The 22,269-nt window shown below is 28.2% G+C and overlaps 3 protein-coding genes across 3 annotated transcripts in view; 2 read left to right on the forward strand and 1 right to left on the reverse strand.

Moving 5' to 3' along the window:
* Positions 1-3,039, forward strand: part of lama (phospholipase B domain containing lamina ancestor) — a 21,087-nt gene extending 18,048 nt beyond the window's left edge. Inside the window, 4 exon segments of the mRNA XM_011495499.1 lie at positions 1-162; positions 957-1,194; positions 1,617-1,986; positions 2,567-3,039. The exon segment at positions 1-162 is cut by the window's left edge and continues 22 nt beyond it. Of these exon segments, the coding sequence (XP_011493801.1) occupies positions 1-162; positions 957-1,194; positions 1,617-1,986; positions 2,567-2,877 (1,081 nt within the window). The 3' untranslated portion in view covers positions 2,878-3,039.
* A 4,229-nt stretch (positions 3,040-7,268) lies between these two features.
* LOC105368675 (DNA excision repair protein ERCC-6) lies at positions 7,269-13,934 on the forward strand. The gene is made up of 14 exons (XM_011507743.1): positions 7,269-7,313; positions 7,395-7,639; positions 7,798-8,345; positions 8,448-8,577; positions 8,642-8,794; positions 8,912-9,039; positions 9,203-9,357; positions 9,423-9,737; positions 10,364-10,555; positions 10,645-10,800; positions 10,861-10,971; positions 11,041-11,244; positions 11,869-12,799; positions 13,706-13,934. The coding sequence occupies exons 1-14, from the start codon at positions 7,269-7,271 to the stop codon at positions 13,897-13,899; spliced, it is 3,507 nt and encodes a 1,168-aa protein (XP_011506045.1). The 3' UTR covers positions 13,900-13,934.
* Positions 13,935-14,370: 436 nt separating this feature from the next.
* Positions 14,371-17,815, reverse strand: LOC105359025 (NEDD4-binding protein 1). Its single transcript, XM_011495500.1, has 6 exons — positions 17,663-17,815; positions 16,689-16,895; positions 15,950-16,329; positions 15,246-15,783; positions 14,942-15,151; positions 14,371-14,693 (listed from the first exon to the last, which is right to left on the reverse strand). The coding sequence occupies exons 1-6, from the start codon at positions 17,680-17,682 to the stop codon at positions 14,486-14,488; spliced, it is 1,563 nt and encodes a 520-aa protein (XP_011493802.1). The 5' UTR covers positions 17,683-17,815; the 3' UTR covers positions 14,371-14,485.
* Positions 17,816-22,269: the final 4,454 nt, after the last annotated feature.

The raw sequence follows: 22,269 nt of genomic DNA on the forward strand, positions 1-22,269 counted from the left end.
GGACTTCCTTTGTCTGGCCATGGCTTCGGACCTCTCGGAGCTCGAGCGAGCGAACAACGGCTCGGAACATCATATCGACTCCGAAGGCATGATTGTCCTCAAGGCCATTGCCGGAGAACAATTCGAACCACTCATAGCTCTGGTTCACAACACCGCAGCCCCGTGAGTATTTCTACGAATTCGCGTCGTGTTTCCCTTTGAATTTGAGTTTCATGAATCGACAATATCCGTAGCGTAGGAAGGCGAATGGAATGTAATTTTGCAATAAACCGTAATTGTTTCTAGTATCGCTTATCTCAAAATTACAAATAGACTACGATTTAGGCTTGTTTACACAAATGCAGACGTCCAACATACTCGTACTGAATTAAATGTTATAACATTTGCGTTAAATTGAACTCTAGAATAAGATAATAAATTCATGTAAATAAAATAATTTTGAATAAAATTTATGAAATTAATCTTTAGGAAAGCGCGCGTCATTCCTTTTAATCGTCCTTTTAAATGTTTTAAGGGAATGTTATCGTGCACAATTGGAACGGACATTTCGTCATAATGTTTTTTCATTATTATCCATATTTTCACACTAATCATCTCCTAACTCTTAAATTCGAAATTTTCCTATGATTATCCATGCTATTAATTGATAAAAATGAATTGCCTTCGAGTAAATGAGATCTCCCTTGAACGAAGCAATATTATAAGCATCTTGAATATGACGTGAAATTCTCGTACGTGTTTTCGTTAAATTAAACGAATAAAAATCGCGAGAAAAACAAAAATTACTAGCTCAATGTATAAGCGCTTGATTGATCGGGACAAGACAAAAAGGGGGATTGAGTTGTTTTGTTTTTGCATTGTTTTTTTTTTTTTTTTTTTTTTTTTTTTTTTTTTTTTTTTTTTTTAAACTAATTAATTAACAAATTATTTATAAAGTTACAAATTATAATTTACAGATACGCCAGAATGCTGAGATTGATCAAAAGGTACAAGTTTTCATATCGAGTCTCACCGGACATAAAGTCTGTCCAAGTGCCGGGACATTCCATCGCAATGACATCGTATCCCGGCGCCTTATCGTCCCAAGACGAGACCTACATCATCACCGGGGAAAATCGGGAGCTTATTTTTGCTGGGACGCCCCTTGTCATTGAAAATCATGGCCGGAAGAATCGATTGCAAAGCAAAGATCGGGTGAGTGTTCCAACACTTTTCTCTGACAATCCACGGTACACTTCATTTTCCATTGCAATGGAAAATTTGTGTTAATAATGGGCCATATCAATCTCGTTTCCTCGTTATAATAATAACAATGACAAAAACAATATAATACACGCAATTGTGGCAAAATACGTACAGTATATTCTATTGGTACAGCACGTATTAAGAATTTTCGAGATATTAAGTATTTGTAATAAAGGCCGTAAATGAATTCAGAACTTTTACAATTCAACGTGTACTTCTCTACCGCGTACATAGCTTAAAGTATCGCCCTTAAGCTCAAAGGGCGAATGACCACAGTAGAGTGATTCCTATGTGTTAATAAATTAGGATTGGTGATTGCGCGCGATGGCAAACGAGCCACTGACGAGCGTAACATTTATTCATTGACGTAGGTCATGTCGGCGAGCAGAATAATGGCGGCGAACCGTCTGGCGAACGACGGTTTGAGCTGGTCCCGCCTCCTAGACCGGCAGAACAGCGGCACCTCGAGTCGCCAGTGGATCGGTCTCGAGCCGCGCGTTGGCCTTGTCAGCCTCGTCGAGCAAATCCCCGGCTTCACGCAGCACCTCGACATTACCAGCGACTTCCGGTCGGCGGGATTCCTCGGCCTCACCGGAGTGCCCTACAGCCCGACTATCCGGGAGCTGCTGGGCCTCGAGCCAAGTCTCCAGCCGGGCGTCAGGGCCAAAAAACTTGCCCTGCTGCAGGCCAACGTCACCACTGTCCAGGAATTGGAAGACCTTGTGAGCGGTAACGTGGCAGGTAAGGATAGCTCACCGACATCCTTTACGTTTATTACTTTACTCTGCTCGTTCGCCTACTTATTTAGCAATTTGCGCGATTGTCGTCTACTATTATCGCTAAAGAAGGCGATCGGAAAATTTCGCTTTAATAGTGTCCTTTAACCATCGAACTTATTGACGTTTGTTCGATCATGTTGTAAGGGCCAATGACCAACATCATCGTACGAGTGTGCGCGTGAATTTTCATGATAAATGCGAATGTAATCGCTAGAATTTAATGGAAAAGTGCGTGTGTGTGAATATAAAATATATATACTATACATTAGTAGTGTAAAATTCTCACACTACTAAAGTTTTGTATACTTTACTTTAATCGCCCAGGCGACAACGGATGTGTTCCTAATGCCGGTTAGCAAATTTTCGTTTGCGTTGCCATTTATGAAAACAGTCCGAGACCGTCTCGATCCACTCGTTTTGTCGTCTTCGCGTCTGACCGTTGCCATGACACGGTCAACGAGGCAGCGAACCGAGTCGATAAAATAATTAATCTCTGATACGACTCTCTCACGAACGTCCATCTCCTTTTCTGCAAATGACAGGATTGAGGGCCAAGGGTGACGAGGAGCTACCGCAGATCCCGAACAACGACGATGAGGATTTGGCGACGGAGCAGCTGTTGGCCTACCGGGGTGACTTGGCTGTGATCCCGCGTCCACTCGGCGTCATCGACTCTAAGCTCTTTCTCTTCCGTACCGACGGTCTCGAGGGCTTCGAGGCCAGGGCGGGACCGCCGCCCAGAGCCAGCGCCCCCGCATTCGACTGGGCCAAGCACTTCCGTAACAACTCGCATCTCGGACAACCGGAGAGATTCGCCTTTGAGGCCGTGGCGCCCGAATGGATCTGGGCGTAAAGGATTCGTGTCGAGGACGACATCGTCGACGCTTAAGAACCGATTCGTCCGCAGCTGGTGGCACTTAGCTCCTTGTCAAATTCAATTCGGCCCAACAGGAGATTCATCAATTGTGTGTCCTTGACTCGAAAATCAAACGCATCGGTCGAGATATTCTTTCAATTCGTCGAAGGGTTTTTCCAAATTTATTAATTTTCAGTATTTGGCACGTGACATTATTAATGGACGATAATTTTAAGCAAAATTTTAGACATCTTGATAATAGTTTTCACGCAGTGATTATTGTCCCATTTGGATTTATCCTCGTGAGGTTTAGCGACATTCTCATAATAAACGGATTTCCTTTGAAATTTGAAATTGAATATAAATAATACGTGTCGCTGGTGCTTTGATATTTCATTGAATTAAATAAATGACGCTAAAAATTTCTTTTTAATGGTTATTTTATGGAAATAGTCTTTTATTGATCTTTTAAATTTTAAACGAATACTTAATAATGATTTTTAATTGTAAATTTTGACTTTTTTGAATATGTAAAAACTGCTTAAACGTATTGACGAAATATTGGAAAAAACATTTGTACTTATTTTTTGTCTTTTGTATTGATAACAAAAATACGAAGCAAGTTTTTGTTGCTTTTTTTTTACAGTTTCGTTTATTTCATCGTCTAACATGTTAAGAGAGCGTTAATTTGATGAAATTATTAAATGCATGAAAAATAAAAAAAAAAATAAAAGGTAGATAATTTTACCTTTAAGCGTTAAAAACCAAATTACATCATCTATTTTTCTCTTAATGTTTGTATTCATTTAATAGAAAAATTATCTACACAGTGAAGTTTAATTTATAATTTCATACCTTTATTTGTTTCGTCAGTATTGTTGTAATGTTACTTGTTTTTTTTTTTTTTTTTTTTTTTTTTTTTTTTTTTGTAATTTCATATAAAATCTGTATTGACAATTTAAATATTAATTATTGAAAAAGTCTAATTATTATTATTTTGCATTTTTTATCGCTTACAATGTAAAGATAATGTTAAAATTAATAGTACCATATGTGTTCAAAAGTAAACTTCATAAGAAAGGACAACAATTTTAAAATGAAAGGAAAGATCATTAGATGAATGTAAAACGTGCATAATTTTTATCTCCTAAAACCATCTTATAATTTTACAATTCATATAAGAAATATATATATATATATATATATATATATATATATATATAATTTGTTAAAAGTAAATCATCGAATATCTACAAGTCTCCTGTTACTTTCTACGATCTTACATTTCGGAACTGACGCGTCGAGTCGAAAAGTCACGAGTGCACCTTCTATTTTTTATCAATTTTTTTATTAATTTTTTTTTTTTTTTTTTTTTAAAGAAAAAGTATTTAACGAGTAAAATCCACACTTTTATTTGTCTTTTATTTTCTTCTTATAGTTATATATACTTTGTCTTATATTATGGAAATTTAATAAATTTTTTAATTCTCTCAAGCTTCTACTGAATGAATAACTACTGCGTAGTAATGCACAAACGCGTTAAAAAAAAATAAATTGTTAACTCCAAACTTTATTTTTTGCGAAAACATTAGAAAATTAATCTTACTATTTATCGAATATTTTGCGCTGCGTTTCAATTTTCTATGGCTGGCTCTTACGTTAGCCACCCTATGGTGAACTATTATAAATAAACATTGAAAAACAAATATTACACTTTTCTTTTTATCCTTTTCATTATGATTTCCTGCATGCCAATTTACATAAATTGCTTTTTATATTATGTCATCTACGCGTTGGATTCTTAAAAAAATATTCTAAATAATTATAAATTTTTTGTACTAAGAGTCTCGATACCTACCTAAATATTTGTATTAAACAGTCCTTTATACAATTTTATCTTTATTTACTTTTCATCTATAGCATTGCATTTAAAAAAAGTTATGTGAAAGGGAAAGCATCTATGAATCATATATGTGATAATGTAACGATAAATATTTGTTTGTTCGGACAAATTATCGTACATATATTATTGATGACGTATGAAACGTTTAGAAGGTAAAGCAAATACGTAATGAGTGAAAATTAAATACTCGACTGCCAGAAGATATTTCTTAAAAATAAATCCACCATTCTTATAAAATTTTTAATTTCATTGAAAAATGTTATCTTTTATAATATAATTATTATTAAATTTTTGTTCTATTATTAAAGATAAGTATGGTTGTATACGAGAAAATATCCATCGTTCTTTAAATTAAAATGATCCATGGCTGGTTTAAACACAATAACATTTTAATTTAGATGTTCCACTCTGTAATGTCATACTTAATATTGCTCGAACCTACGTTACGCAGTCAACGAGTTACCAACACTGTTTAATTTAATTTTTCTTTGTTTTCGTAATGCAATAAACATAGAAATTTACAATTAATAATTTCACAGAATTTATCTTGTTCACATAATTATTTGCTCTATTTTGTGTGTTGAAAAAAGTTTAATAAAACAATAAGTTGATTAAAATATGCAGTTTAAGCGAAGGTATAAATTGTTTAATGTCATGTTTTTAATAAAATTATTATATATTTATTATTTGTTATTTAATGGAATTTTTAAGCTTATAGAATTCAATATAAACATTTATTATTTTATTATTATTAATCTACCAAATTAGATAAATATTAAGAAACTTATAAATTTAAAATTTTCACGTTCATTAGTTCTTTTAATCAATATTTTGTTACTATTTTTTTTTTATTTTGTCAGAATTTATAAATTTTATTATAATAAGAGTCTGTTATTTTTAGTCAAGTTATTTACAAATATATATTAATGATTTGAATTTATTAATTTATTGAGGTTGATCAATGAAATATTGGAATCGACTTTTTGCAATTTCTTATCGATATCTAAAAATGTCAAAATAATTAAAAACGCAAAAGTTAAAAATATTTAGTTTTTCGATTTATTTGATTTTAATTAATGTTACGGTCAATATAATTTTTTTTTAGCCTGGCTATAACAAATAAAACTTTCAATTCAGGTTAGAGAAATAATTTATTGCAACTTCATTTTAAATTCATTATCATTATTGTGAAATTAAAAAATAAATGTATATTTGTATGATTATTAGATGAATATTCATTAGAAAGTAGATGCTGTCATAAAAGTAATTATTATTATTTGAATTGTGTCACTGTTTATTGAATTTTATCAAATACTTTGAAATAAAAGCACAATGCTAAACACTCGTTATAAGTTAAAGTAATTTTTTAATTAATTTATTATTAAAACAATTAATATTTTATCGAATAAGTTTCAAATATATATATATATATATATATATATATATGTATTTTTTTTTTAATTGTACGACTTATGATATTATCAATTTTATATTGGAAATAATTATATTCTCATGCAGGCACGCACGTGTGCACACACACGAGCACATACGATTAATCACTTAAATTGATAAACATAAATAAATATAATAATCAATTTTTCAATAATACATATAGAGTTTAAAATTATCTTGGATTTTCTTTGTTATAAGAGTTAAGTTTATTTATGGCCAATAATTTGTAATAGTAATAATTTATTTTGTCATAAAATTCTTGTCAATATAGTGCAATAATATTTAATTAAAATAATTATAAGTCTCGTGGAGAAAATTTATCCCCAATATTCCGACGCTCATTTTTACGAAAATATTTTAACAATATTTAACAGCTCGCGTGTACTTTAATTTGGACAAATATATCTAACTTTAACAATGAAACAATTTTTTTTTTCTGCCCTCGAATTTTGAATGATTGAATAGTCGATTTAATATTTAAGCTAATAAAAATTGATCGCATGTAATTTGATATCGAACAACATATCATTCTAATGACAATAATGGACGCGACATAAATCACGAGAAATACACTGCACTGGACAATACACAATATCTATTTTTAGTTTTAAAAATTCTAGTGATCATTTAGCGTAAAGGTTTTACATCTATTATTACACATCTATTTCTCTAGCTTTTCTACTCGGCTGTGGCTGATTGAGAGAGATAGAGTTATACATCCGTCAGGTTATCCGGGTTGCCTGCATTTAGTATATTTAAATTAAAATGCCATTGTTTGACAGCTATGCACTGATTTTCTTTGAATGCAAGTATCTGCCTATTAATGTGAAATGCAATTTATAGGAAATTTTATGTTCAATTTCTGTGAGCTAAACGGAAGCTTAAACGCTAAAAATAATAAATAAGTCAATGTTATTGTAATTAATGAAAATAACCTATAAAATTATTCGTATTTATATTTTTGTTTCCAAAAGAAAGAAGAAGTTTCATTTATGTCTGTAATTTAATATCTAAATAAAAGATTTAAATAAAAATGGAAGTTGAAGGTCAAAACGTAGAAGAAGATGAACTGATGGAGGTCAATTGCCTTTATAATATTGGCTTTGAAATAACACTTGTTATTGTATATTAACAATGTATCATAATTTTTAATTTTAAGGTAGTTTCTATACAATCCGAAGCTACTATTTTACAAAAAGCTTCGGACGAAATCCAATCGCTTGTGCAATTTAATTCATCGAACAAAGCAAATAAGCAATTTAAAAAAGGATTCGATGAAGATTATAAACAAAATGTTGCTAATAATATTTTATTAAGGAATAGGCTTCAGGAACAAATTCGCACTGGAGAAATTACACCTTTTCAAGCTGTAAAAAAAGAAACTAATAGCAAACAAATTCTTGGGTAAAATATATAGTTTATTTAATACTTTATGAGATTAATAATTGAATAGATTTGAAAACGGACAATTATTATTTTATATTTTTTCATGCTTCTACTTGCAATGATATAAAATTATAGAAATGTATATTACATTTAATATTTATTAAATTTATTTCAAGGAGAACATTCACGGAATCAACTCAACTTCTTGATTTAGAAAAATACCTTTTGCGACAAGCGGAGCTTACTAAACAAAAGAAACTATTGAAAAATAATAAAGCTTTAACAAAACAGACGGATGACAGTTTAGTTCCAGCAAAAAAAATGAAAACATCTAATTCAAAATCATCTAAGAAACAGAATACCGATGCAAAATTGTCAGAAAATCAAGGTTTTAAGAAACTGGAAAGAATCTCGTCTCGATCACAAAAACTTGCATCCACAATTATGGATGTTTCTTATGAAATTTCTGATAAAGAAGAAAATATATATAATGTAGGAAATAATAATTTATTACAGACAGGAAATTCTTTTGAAACGAATGGAGACTTGGATCACAAAGAAATAGATAAGGTCGAAGAAATTTGCAATGTCGAAATTGACAATGATTCTGGGAGCGAATATATTCCCAGCGATGAGTATGATTCCGAGGTAGAAACTACACAAAAATCTGGGCAAAAGAAAAAAAGATTACATTTAAAACAGAACGATAATCATATACAACGAGGTACAATGACACAATAAACATTTAAATAGAATTTATCTTATATAATGTAGCATTGACAATTATAACACATGATATTACAATTTAATATTTTATATTTTCAAGTTCTGGATGATGGCAATGAGAAAATATATAAGCAGAGGGTAGAAGGAAGTAGTTATAACAAAAATGAACCTCTGCATAAGATAGACCATTTGTTCAAGGTTCCAAAGTGTATATGGAAGAAATTGTATAAGTAAGTAAATTTGTAGTTTTTTTCAATTTTCAAATAATTTGTATAAATCATGTATTGTTCATAGATATCAAAAAGTATCGGTGAAATGGCTTTGGGAATTACATAGTCGAAATTTAGGTGGCCTATTAGGAGATGAAATGGGTCTGGGTAAAACAGTTCAAGTTATTGCATTTTTAGCTGGTTTAGATTGCAGTGAATTACTATCTGATGGTGGAAGGTAATAAAGTCATATTTTAATGTGATAAATGTAATAATTATTGCAATTATTAAAAGAAGCCATTGAATGTTATAAATAAGAAAAGAAATAATTATTATAGAAAATTATAAATTATAGATTTAGAGGTTTGGGACCTACGCTTATTATTTGTCCAGCAACTTTATTAGAGCAATGGGTAAAGCATTTTCACGATTGGTGGCCTACTATGCGTACTGTGATTCTACATCAGTCTGGAACTTTTCATGGTAAAACTTAATATGAATATAATATCGACATTATTAATTCATATTTTTATTCTGTAAAGCTAAAGATTAAATAGAAAATTTTAAACCACGTATATATGTATATATATATATATATATATATATATGTATATATATATATCTTGAAAAATATTTTATGTCTCAGGAGACACAGAAGATTTGCTACATAGCTTGAGAGCTGGTGGGATTCTTGTAACTTCTTATTCAGGAGTCTTAATTCACAAGGAATTGCTTTTAAGATTTAAATGGCATTATATTATTTTAGACGAAGGGCATAAAATCAGAAATCCTGAAGCTAAAGTATGTATTCGATTTTATTTTCAATATTTTTCCAAACAATGTCTTTTCTTAAAATATTCTTTCAGATAAGCAAAATTGTTAAAGGATTTTTAACACCACATCGTTTACTCCTAACGGGCAGTCCTATGCAAAATTCATTGAAAGAGCTTTGGTCTCTCTTTGACTTTATTTTGCCGGGAAAACTTGGTACGCTATCTGCGTTTATGGAACATTGTTCGGGTCCCATAACTAGAGGCGGATATTCAAATGCCAGTCGTTTACAGGAAGCAACTGCTTTACAAGTTGCCACTATGCTAAGAGATGCTATTACTCCATACATGCTTAGAAGGACAAAATATGACATTCAACATCACATTAGTTTACCTGACAAAAATGAGCAGGTAATTTTATAAATAAGTAATTTATGCTTATCAAATATTTTAATGTCCATTGTTATATGCAACATTTTTATATCATAGTATTAAGCTAAAAATTAAATGCATTTGAATTATTAAAAATATCATTATATCGAATATAATAAATATATTGAGTATCAAAATTATTTACCTATTTATGTGACTGTAAGATGATATTTTTTAATCAAGTACTGCCTTAAAGAGAGAAGAAAGTGTATTTAAATTAAATGAAATGTTACATAGTTGATGGAATTGAAATGATGCATAAAATATTGTGTTAAACATTAATCAATTGCTAATTGCAAAGTTGTCTAATCCAAAAAAAGTCATCTAATGTTTTTGATTTAGTATAAATATATATTGCACTAGATGAAAATATTTTACTGTCAGTCATTGTATAAGATTTCAAGTGAACAAAAAGTATATTTCTCAATTACTCTTGCTATTAAATTACTTAATTATTTATATTAGTTTGAAATTCAGAAAACAACTTACAAAACTTACAAAAAAATTTAAATGATTTTGTAATGAAAATTTATCTAAAATTGTAATAGAATACAAAATAAATATTAATATTTTGTACAATTTATAAATAATGCGTATGCTTTCAGGTATTATTTTGTTGTCTAACAGATGAGCAGAGACAATTGTATAAACAATTTTTACGATCCGACGAAGTTTCATTTGTTCTTCATGAAAAACGTGAAGGTGGAAGATATAGAGCTAGACTTTTGGTCGCCCTAACAGCTTTGCGTAAAATATGTAATCATCCTGATTTATTTTTATACAGTAAGGCCCAAATGGTGAGAATGTTTTCAATCACTGTTTTTATAATGATAGAACGCGTAATTCATTGTTGCATAAAAAATAATTGTTAAATGTACGATGAAAGGAATCTGAGGAAGAGACGGAAATGGAAGTGGATGAAAACGAGATAAATAAATTTGGTCACTGGAAACGAGCTGGTAAAATGACTGTCGTTCGCTCATTATTAAAAATTTGGAATAAGCAAAGTCATCGAGTACTTTTGTTTACTCAAAGTAGACAGGTGCTAAATTATATAAATATCGGCATTATAATACATTATAACAATCAATTTTAATTGCAGATGATGCATATTTTAGAGTGTTTAGTGCAAAAGGAAAATTACACGTATTTAAGAATGGATGGCACAACTCCAATGAGTCAAAGACAATTACTGATTTCTAAATTCAATAAAGTAAGTCTTCATAAATATTACACGATCTTTATCAACTCGAGCATAAACACTCTTATTTTGTCTCTTTAGGATAAATCATTTTTTATATTCTTATTGACAACGAGAGTCGGAGGTCTAGGAGTTAATTTAACGGGAGCAAATAGAGTAATTATCTACGATCCCGACTGGAATCCTGCAACTGATGCTCAAGCGAGGGAACGAGCTTGGAGAATTGGCCAGGATAAGAGCGTAACTATTTACAGATTAATTACTGCTGGGACAATTGAAGAAAAGGTATAATTACGTAGATGATTATTATTTATAATCGCCTTGCGCTATACGTTCCACGCAAAGTGAAAAATAAAATCTTAGTTGCGCGTAATTAGCGTATAAGTTCGTTAAATATCATTATTATGAAGACAGGAAAATTTTAAATGATAAACATTATATTGTAATATAGAATATAATTGGAAGTAATATAAAATGAATTTAAGAAAAAAAAGATAAATTTTATTATGCATATTTCATATATACGATTATGGATTATATAATTTTACTCGTTAATATATACTTTTTTGAAAATTTAAAATAAAAATTTTATATTCACATAAGGCGTGGTCTTACAAATAGTTAAATATAAGAATATATCACACGAACACGGGGTTTCATAATTTATCTCTAAATAAAATGAATTTTTGTTTTAATATGTAAATACTGGATAAGTAAGTCTAAAAATATTAAGCAAAATTAAACTTGATTTTACTATTGAAATTGAAGAAAGAAAATACAAACCGCAATGCAACTTTTATTTTAAACTTCATGATTATAAATTAGAATGATCATAAAATTTACGAATTTATTATTTAAAAACAAGACATTGGCATTGGCTTAAAAGTATAATCAATTTCTGTATTTTAGATGTATCATAGACAAGTGTTTAAAATTCTTCTTTCAAACAAAGTTCTTGAAGATCCACGTCAAAGACGATTATTTAGAACGACTGATTTAAGCGAGCTTTTCAATTTGAACGAACCAATCAACGGAAAAAGTGAGTCGGACGAGCTTTTTCCTAGTTCTAAATTATTACCCAATAAGCTGAATTTTACTTTGAGTAAAATAGAAGCTATGAGAAAACTTGCCTCGTCTCTTAGCAAAACAATTGGTAAGAATGCTACGAGGGATCAATCTACTAATAAATCTTGTATAGATAATAAATTTTCTTATGTAAATAATGAAGTGTCGGAGACGGAAATATCCAATTTAACGTATCAAAATAGCGATTCTTTAAAAAGCAATGAAAGCATCTCATCAGACTGTGTAAATAATTGCAAAATCACCCAAGAATTAGATAGTTCAATAAAGGAAAAATCTAAAAGAGAGAGCGAAGATAAAAAATGTATAAAGGATAATGTCAGTGAAGAAACTGACTGTTTAAAAATTAATCTAAAGGCATTACATAATAAGCCTGTGATTATTGAGAAAGATGAAAAGATTGGCATTGAGAACTTGAATTTAAAGAATATTTACGATAATATATCAGAAGCAATACAAGTCGATCAACATGAGTTAGAAGAGGGAGAAATTCGTGATATACCATCACGACCAAATATAACTAATATAAAAAATGTTTCTAAGAATCCTAGAAAAATCAGTAGACATGATAAGGATCATAAGAGTATCTCGAAACATAAAAAACATACAAAAGGTAAACATGAGGGCGTATCAGCTATATTTGAAGGAGAACGAGTATCTTGCTTGATTGGTCGGCGATTTAGTAAACTAAATGAAGTGAATGCAACGGACATTACCGATGATCAGTTTGTATTATCAAAGTTATTCTGCAAATCAGGTATGTACTATTAAAACTAACATATTTTGTGTGACTTCAACTCGGTTTCGTTAATCTCGTTAAAAATTATATATATATATATATATATAATTAAAATTGTAATTATAAACGAAAAGCTATTCACATCATGCATGTCAGTCAAGCAGATTACAAATGTTGCATATGTGTAAATTAAAACATTACAAAAAATGGAACCATACGATATATATGAAATTCCATACAACTATTGTCGATTTATTAAATTTTCTTTTCTAATTACAAATAAATCGTGGATGCAAGTGTCGCATCTCCTCATTTTACAATGTCATTAATACATCATTTCTCAGCTCTCAATTTCTTACTAGGTAAACAAATAATATAAAAGATAATAATCGATAGCGAATACTTAAATGATTGATGATTTTGGGATTGATAAAAATGTATGTTAAAACAAATGTAATAGTAAAATCTATAGATCACCTTAACAAATATAAAATATGCAAATATAAAATAATTGCAGAAAGTTAGCAGAAGATTCTTGTTCGAAAATCTTGAAGCTTGCAAATTACGAAAAATTTTTTTCTCTTTTCCTTTAAGTATTGTTATTACTTAGTTCATAAAGCAATTGCAATAAAGCCTCGCATATTATTACTGTCAATGATATAAAACATAATTCCAAAAGCTATTTATAGTCGTACAATTAAACTTATTGATTTATAAGGTTGGACTATTTGCTTAATTTACAAATTACGCGCATAAAGCAATTGTCTTTTAATTGCTCAAATCACTCAAATGAAATGCTACAAAATATTAATTAGGCGCAACAATTAATTTTAAAAAACTTATCAACCGATAGATAATAATGTAGATTAATAATTCGTTAATAAAAGCTTTTTGAAAAGCTTAATGAAACTTTTATATGCTTAGCCGTCAGTTCTGCATTTCAACACGAATCAGTATTATCTGCAACAGCAGCCGATCCAGAACACGAAACTCTATTACAAAGAGCAGCAAAAGAAACTGCCCATGAAAATATGAATTCGATAAGGCAATCGCGTAAATGGTGTTGGAAACCTTCCTGGGATAAGCCACCTACAGACGATTACGATGATAATAAATAATATTGATTTTACATATATTTATTTATATCCCCTATATATACATACAAAGTTTTTTTGAACATATGTATTATAAACATTACATCAAGCATTTTTTAATAGTCATGTTATTGTAAATAAAAATAATATAAATATTAGAATTCTATTATTTTTTTATAAAATATGTTTTTTTTCTATATTACAATTATTTAAATGTGTAAATATCGTAAATAATAAAATTAAAAATTAGTTTCGCATTTAAATATACAATGAATTTTGTACTTTACATAACTATTTTACTAAATTAATAGAATTAAATTTTAGAAAAATTTTAATTCACACAAATATTTATAAAAATATGTCAGTTACAAATTTTAACGTGTAAAATAACAATTTGAAGATATCAAAATGTGATTATTGGTAAATTAAATATCTTTGTAACGGACACATCTTATTTCTAATAATCTATTTCTACTTTATAAACAATAGCTTAGATATTTATAAAATAAAACTTATTTTTTGCAGTATTTTTAATTTTTCATTAAAAAAATAATTCAATTCTTTGTCCTTTATAAAGTACCTGTAATTGAGATTTATACAATAAGTAATATTACTGATGTTTTAAAAAATCTGCTAAAGTAGGTCCATCCCTTCCCAATGGGTCCTCAGGGAACATCACATATTCGCCGACAAACGTAGGTACGAGTAATCTATTTTCAATAGTATCACGATACTGCGGTTTTTCGGTATATAAATCTCTAAATTGATCTTGAGATACTACAATACCATTACATGCTGTAGCATATTCCAAAATGTACCTACATATTACAATTATAATATTTTTCTTTTAATTTCAAATAATAATATATTACTAATTGATATTAAGTAACAATCACACGGTTTACATACAACTTGAAAAATATAAAAATTAAAAATTCAGAAATTATTAGCTTTATCATATTGTTAAATCATTTTTCTAATGACTAACGAAATTATTCTTATATACGTACATTATTAAACGATAAATTTCTTTAATAAAGCATGATTGTTAATGCATAATATTTACCGATCATCGTAGGGCGTATACGATTTGTTACCGAGTTTTCGACTTGGCGTAAACACAACAATACCTTCTTTATACCATTTTTCTAATAATGGAAACTTACGCGACCTTCTATACTGAGGAACAAAGACTTTTATAGTATGTCCTTTTTTCGTAAAATAATCTATAAGTACTTTAATTCCTGTTTCAGAAAATATTTTATTATTTGTATACCTGTTGAATTTCATATTAAATTAAATCAGTTGAAATTACTAGCTAGTTAAATAGTAAAACTGTCGAAAAATTAATTAATTAATAAAATACTTACGCCATAGCAATATTGCTCCCATCAATAACTATTTCTCTAAGTTTTCCTTTTTTAAATTTTTTTACTTTTGTTACAACTTCGTTATCTTCTTTAGGCTCTGATAAAAAAATCAGTTCACCGTTATTTTTGGTCCTTTTTATAAATGGAGCTGTAATCTTTTTCTCATTTTTAGTTTGAGACTTTTTAGTAAATTTCTTTGCAGACATCACTGTGACTAGTGATTTTGTTTCAATTACAGTACTTTTAGTTGCGGATGTTATTTTAGCATGCGGTCTTGTTAATATTGCTTTAACATTTCTGTCGGTTTGATTTTTAATTGGCTCGTTGTTTTCATTATTTATATAATTGAGATTTCTTAAATCAGGATGTGTATCAACTATAATTTTATTATTCTCTGATAATCTTGAATTTATATTATGTAAATCATTCGTATGAGATTTGGAGGGATTATTTAATTTATTAGTCGATGTACAAGGTAATGATGACCAAACAACAAAGCAATCTTCATTAGATTTTGGTACTGTATTTGCTGTCTGAACTGAAATATTTAAAATAATATACAGTATAAATTATTTTATCATTGCAATGTAAAAAGAATAAAAAATTGATTTAGAAAACAAATTTTTTTAAATACATTAATAATTATTAACTAGCCTTAAAATGCAAAGTTTTTTTGGAATAAGAAATGATAAATTAGTACTAACCAGGTAATTCATCATCTGGGTCTATTATAATTACAGAATCAACGAGGTTTTCACTTGAATTGGGTAAATTTATATTTCCATCTAATATATTGTTGCTGGTTGCAGATTCTACAAATGAGTCATTACAATCTATTACTACAATTTCTTCACTATTCGATAATGGTCCAGTATTAACAGAACTTCCATCGAACTGATTAGATAATTTATTCGTTTTTGAATTGCTTAATATTCTTTTTGATATTGGGGAAAAGTTTGTATCTTCTATAATTATTATACTGTCGGAAAATTTGTTATCCTCAATGGTATCATTGATCCTTGATAGCGTACTATTTGAAACATTCTTTTTATTACAATTTAATAGGCAATTACCTGTATTTAAACTAAACATTTGATTGTTACTCAAAATTGGAAACAAATTATATGACTTTTCATGTTATAATTAAACAATTAAAATAACAATCGTATTAAGGTTCTCATTCAAATTATATTTGTATTGATTTTCAATTTATTTTAACATAAATTTTACTTTATTTTAATTTTGTTCCTTTAAAATGTATATACATATAATATATATCACATCAACTATATATTATTAATATAACATCTATTTATTTTATAAATTCTTAATAAAGCAAGATTAAATATTTAAAACAAGTTTCATTACGAATCCAAATAATGTAAAATAGCACGTATGCATAAATGTTTATATAACAGTAACTGCTATTATATATGTACATACTTAGTTTTGCATAGATGTTTTAATGGACTATCATAAACTGCTGTTTTATTATTTCTATATAGCTTTCTAAAACTTTGATGAGGATTTTTGCGTAACATTGGACTTTTTTTGAAACAAACATTGTTTGATCTTCTTCCTTTGATTGGAGATTTTACAAATTTCTTTCTTGTTTTCATTGGGATAGTTGAAAATCCTTTGAAACAAAAACTATACTCAGAATAAATTAAAGTAGTATTTGCGCCATTCGATACACAGTATATAAATTTAATTCGCTTTAATGAATGTAAATACTATTTATAAACAATCAAAAATTGAATTATAAAAAAGAATATAAATGTAATCTGTTATATTATTATATAATAAATTATTTCCAAAAACTTTATAAAATCCAAAGCTTATAAAATGTCTGTGTACATATGTATTACATACCTAACCTCTTAAATTATGAAACTTTTCGAATAATTATAATTAAACTAGACATTTAATCACCAAAGAATAATCAAAGAAATTAATTTACAAGTTTTCGTTAGCTACTCATTGACCGAAATTTCATAATTTATATTTATATATACATACAATTTTTAATTGTGATGTAAATATTTTAGAAGATTACGTATCACATTATTTTTTACGTATTTATTACATAAAATAAAATATCAACTATAACGAATTAATAAGAATATACGAAGCAAATTGTACTCGCTTCTTTTTCTATAATTTCATTCTTCAACAAGAATACTAGTATTAATGATAATATGCACTTTAATTTAATCGCTTAATGCATATTCAAGTTTCAGGTTAAAATTAATTTAACTTGATGTTGACTTGTTTATCAAACTACATTCTATTTTGTTTGCTAATTTAATTAAACTACATTTAATTTAATTTTAATTCTAGTAAGTTGCCTAAGTAAGTATCTTAAATTTTGTTATTAATAGTTATTTAAGGTACAGGATATTTTTGGAATTTAATACTTTTCAATATGTCTAGTCATTGCACGCTCACACAAGACTATCCAATGACTATTTTATTATTGGACAGAGTTGTAATAGTTGAGAAGACTGTCAAAGTTACATATATTCCTAGAAATTCTAAATTTAAACGATTGTTTCGATTCACGGTAAATCTTTGTCTCCACTACACAGTGGTTAATATGTTGTTTATAAAATTTGGTGTAACGCTGCTTGTAAAAGCGAATAAATAATAATGATGCTCCGACGCAAATTTCAAACGTAAATATCTCATCGAAATATAAGGCTACTTAATTAATTTTACAAGTTAAAAAATTGCTCGGCCCGCGAGTTATATTGCTCGGGCATAGAACATTCACGACGATCAGGAGATTCTTATTTTAATCGATGGTAATGTGAAGCTGATTCTAACCTCGAAATTTGCAATGTTTTAATTTAGTGGTAGAACGGTGCAAGCGCGATTGCACATCCGTTAGAGCGTAATCAGGATTAATTCGAAAACCCATGGATCGCCGCAATAATAATAATACATTACGCGAATGTCTAATTCAGGGATTCAATTATTAAAAATAATTAACTGTAATAATCTTTTCTTGATCTTCGCTCTTTACATTCGCGATTATTTTATCCATAATAAAATAACTTTTAAATAAATATGGAAGACTTCTGGATGCAATCTATCCATTTCTATCGATTGATAAAGCCTTGGTAATCGATAAACTTTTGGCTAAACTTGGCTCAATTCACTTGGATTCGAACACGAAAAATTATAAATTTACGAAATTTATATTTATGGCATTATTTGAATAAAAGCAGTCGATGAGTCATAAACGACACGTACAATTATGCATATTTATTACTTCAGATTTCAAATATTTATACATAAAAATGTGAACGGATTCCCTCGACTGTATGATATTAACTGAAACTTTGTTTCCCTCCGTTTTGTACGGTCACATTAATTTTTTAGAAATTAACGATTGAAAATAGTTTTAATTATTAAACGATTGCTCTACTTAATAACTATGTCTAAGTTATTTTTCTAATATTATTTCTTTTAAGTACAATAGAAGTTAAATTTTACAGAGCTTTCATATTTGAAATCCAATTTTCGCATTATCAATTTTAATAATTTTATTTAGTAATCTAATGTATATTAAAAGAAAAATAATAGCTAAAAGCATCCCTATCTGTCCGTTGGTCTGTTTGTCATTCCCCTACCACCTCCCCCCTCCCCGCTCGTCATTCCCCCTCTCTGGCCGATCTCTTTTTTTTTTTATTGTTTTACTGACAATTCTGAGAAAATCTTAAACAACTGAAATATCGGTCATTTGAACGAGGAATTTTTTACTATTCCATTCCCATAAGTGCAGGTAACATTAAATATCGCGTTGTTCGGAAATCAATCAGAAAATTATATATTTTCTGCTACATTAGGTAAAGTACTTAAAAATTGTAAAAAATATTTATGTGAAGAGAGGATGTAATTTAAACAAAAAAAAAGAAAAAAATTAACGGTTTGACACATATCTGAACTACCCATGTACAATTTAAATTATGGAATTATTCGGTAATTTAACGCCCACGTATATCTGTAATAAATGTATTTTATTTAGAGTAAATTTGCTAGTTTTATTAGATTTATTACTTGGAACGTAAATACATTATACATTATGTCGTTTAACATATAGATATATTTTTAATGAATGTAAGAAAAAATTAAGCTTAATAAAGTTTTTTCGGATTAGAGATAAATTGTATAGAACTACAAAAATTGAAATGAAACAAATAATGATTAAATTTATATTATTTAGTATAGAGAATATTTCATTAATAATTCAATATTGCAATAATAGTTATTATTATATTTATTATTGAGAACGGAAAAAATCAATAAGAAAATCATACCGAAATGAATTTTTCATGAGTTTTCAAAAATTCTGTCTTTCCGTTACACTATTAAAATTCATGGAACTTACTACATTTGAATGTTTTGTTTTGCCTTCATGTTTTATTTTTTATTGTCATTTATCCTTGAATGCATATAATATTAATGATAGTTCTTATTGTTTACTATTCTGTAGTCTTTCTGAAAATTCATGATTGCACACGTTGAGAAAAGTAATTTATCAATAATTCGAATTTGTATTTTACAGCTTCGATGAAAAAGTTTGTTTCTTATATTTTTAAGCTGAGGAGGACAGTGGAGGCGTAGAAAAATTAAAATACGCTCCCCTTCACTCCATTTTGATTTTTTGATACGATTAAAGGAACGAAGCAAGATATTTTTATCCATACTATTTTGATAAATATTTTTCAAAATACTGTGCTGATAAAAGAATAAGACATTATTAATATTTACAATTCTAATATTTATGTTACTACTGTAGGCTATCTTACCTTAATATCATTTGTCCAAATATTAAATTTCAATTGTTATTTTTATCCTATATAGTATGGTGCTCATAAAAAACATTTTATCCGTAAAATTTTGAAAAACACATAACCAACCACTTTTGAAACTCGTATAAATATATTTTGGCATGAATAACATACTTGCCCATGTTCATCTGTTTGCCTTATCAATTTGTAATACTTATGTTACATCAATTTCATTCCTTTTGTTGCATTGGTAATTTACCCGTTACAAAGCAAAGCTCATATTATATTCAATATTATTGCATATCATATTGATTGTTTAAAGTTCAGTTATTCCAAAATATTAAATGATTTTAATTTGAAATTTCTAACAGTATCTTGTGCAAGAAGATAATCATTTTTAATAAATGCTTGTAATTTTCAATGTTTTTTATTCTTTTACTATGTCGTAATTGAATATTATATAATTTTATGTAGTATGTGGTAAAGACAAGACACTAGATAAGATTTCTAAATTAAGTGAAGCACGTCATGTAAAATCAAATTTGTAATATGTATTTTAAATATCAATATTGTTTCTTAAAGCATAATAATTAGGATAAAGATGCCCCTAGTAAACCATTGCACACTTATAATACGAAAAAAAATATGGGCGATGGCTTATTTTTGGATGGACATACACGAAGGTGTATGGATAATAGTCAAGTTTCCGTTTTTCCGTTTTTGATATTAAAGTTAATGTATTAGGTTTTTTTTTGTAATAATCAACTATTGATCAGTATTGTGGATTAAAATAATATATAATTTTTGTTTTTGAATTTTGTAATTTGCAATAAATTCTTTATATTTGATAAAGTTATAATGTATGAAATATGAACACAAAAAGTAATGTTTAAATATTCCAATATTTATATATTTAAAAAATTTTAATTACGATTGATTAATATTTATTTTTTAACTAGTTTTATTGCACTGATTATTGATAAAAATTATTTACAAAGTGATTTTAAGAATTTTTTTGTTTGGATATTGCGCGTCGTTTTCATTGTATTGATTTCCTACTAATCTATTAATTAACAGTTCAGTCTAAGTTAAAAGTTAGAGTTAAGCGTGGAATAAATATTGACTTTAAGAGAAATTTCTGAAAAATCTTTGTATTTATCTAGTAAATAATATATAATATCTCATAACGGTTCTCTCTAATAAATATATATCCGATTTTATTATCTAAAACCATTGTTTTATTTTATTATTGAAACTATTTATTATCTGAAACTATATTATATCAGTGTGGTATAAAATTGTACGTTTATTATCTTATTAAATGCTATAAATATCAACATCATGTTTATAGAATTAAAACATCATAATATTTTCTGATATGTGTACATGTACGCGCATGTGTATAAGAGTTCAATAACTTGAGGTGTTATGCACAACGGGTCTGATAAGCTTTTTTTCAAAAATTTTGATTTTGTACGACCTCAACTCGCGTTATTGCTATCAGATTGCAATATTTTCTACAGATTTATACTTATCGGCCATTTTCATTTAACCATTAGTCCCAAATCATTAGGCAAATCTTTCGTTTTAAGTGGAGTACATTAAGTCGATGTTTAAAGAATTTATCGATTGATTAAACGATTGTGTGGACTAATTCAAAAGAAAAAGACGTTAAGCTTGAAATTTAACGACAAATCTCTATGTTTAAATTCTTTTTTCAGACAATGAAATCTGTTAAAGAAATTTAATGAAATATTATTGCCATCATCTCTAGTACTTCATATAATATTTATAATATTCAATAACTAACCATATTTATTTGATTAAAATGATTTATAGTATTAATTTACAGTAAATTATAGCAAGACGAAGGCTTCATCTGACAGTTGATATCATACAGTCGAGGGAATCCGTTCACATTTTTATGTATAAATATTTGAAATCTGAAGTAATAAATATGCATAATTGTACGTGTCGTTTATGACTCATCGACTGCTTTTATTCAAATAATGCCATAAATATAAATTTCGTAAATTTATAATTTTTCGTGTTCGAATCCAAGTGAATTGAGCCAAGTTTAGCCAAAAGTTTATCGATTACCAAGGCTTTATCAATCGATAGAAATGGATAGATTGCATCCAGAAGTCTTCCATATTTATTTAAAAGTTATTTTATTATGGATAAAATAATCGCGAATGTAAAGAGCGAAGATCAAGAAAAGATTATTA

This window comes from Ceratosolen solmsi, unplaced genomic scaffold (genome assembly GCF_000503995.2).
Source record: "Ceratosolen solmsi marchali unplaced genomic scaffold, CerSol_1.0 scaffold1, whole genome shotgun sequence".
Taxonomy (NCBI): domain Eukaryota; kingdom Metazoa; phylum Arthropoda; class Insecta; order Hymenoptera; family Agaonidae; genus Ceratosolen; species Ceratosolen solmsi.

Coding starts and splice junctions, on each gene's coding strand:
- LOC105368675 (XM_011507743.1), top strand. CDS start 7,269: ATGGAAGTTGAAGGTCAAAACGTAGAAGAAGATGAACTGATGGAG. Junction 9,738..10,363: donor TACCTGACAAAAATGAGCAG/GTAATTTTATAA, acceptor GTATGCTTTCAG/GTATTATTTTGTTGTCTAAC. Junction 10,801..10,860: donor TGTTTACTCAAAGTAGACAG/GTGCTAAATTAT, acceptor TTTTAATTGCAG/ATGATGCATATTTTAGAGTG.
- LOC105359025 (XM_011495500.1), bottom strand. CDS start 17,682: ATGACTAGACATATTGAAAA. Junction 16,330..16,688: donor AAACATCTATGCAAAACTAA/GTATGTACATAT, acceptor TCAAATGTTTAG/TTTAAATACAGGTAATTGCC. Junction 14,694..14,941: donor TATACGCCCTACGATGATCG/GTAAATATTATG, acceptor TGTAATATGTAG/GTACATTTTGGAATATGCTA.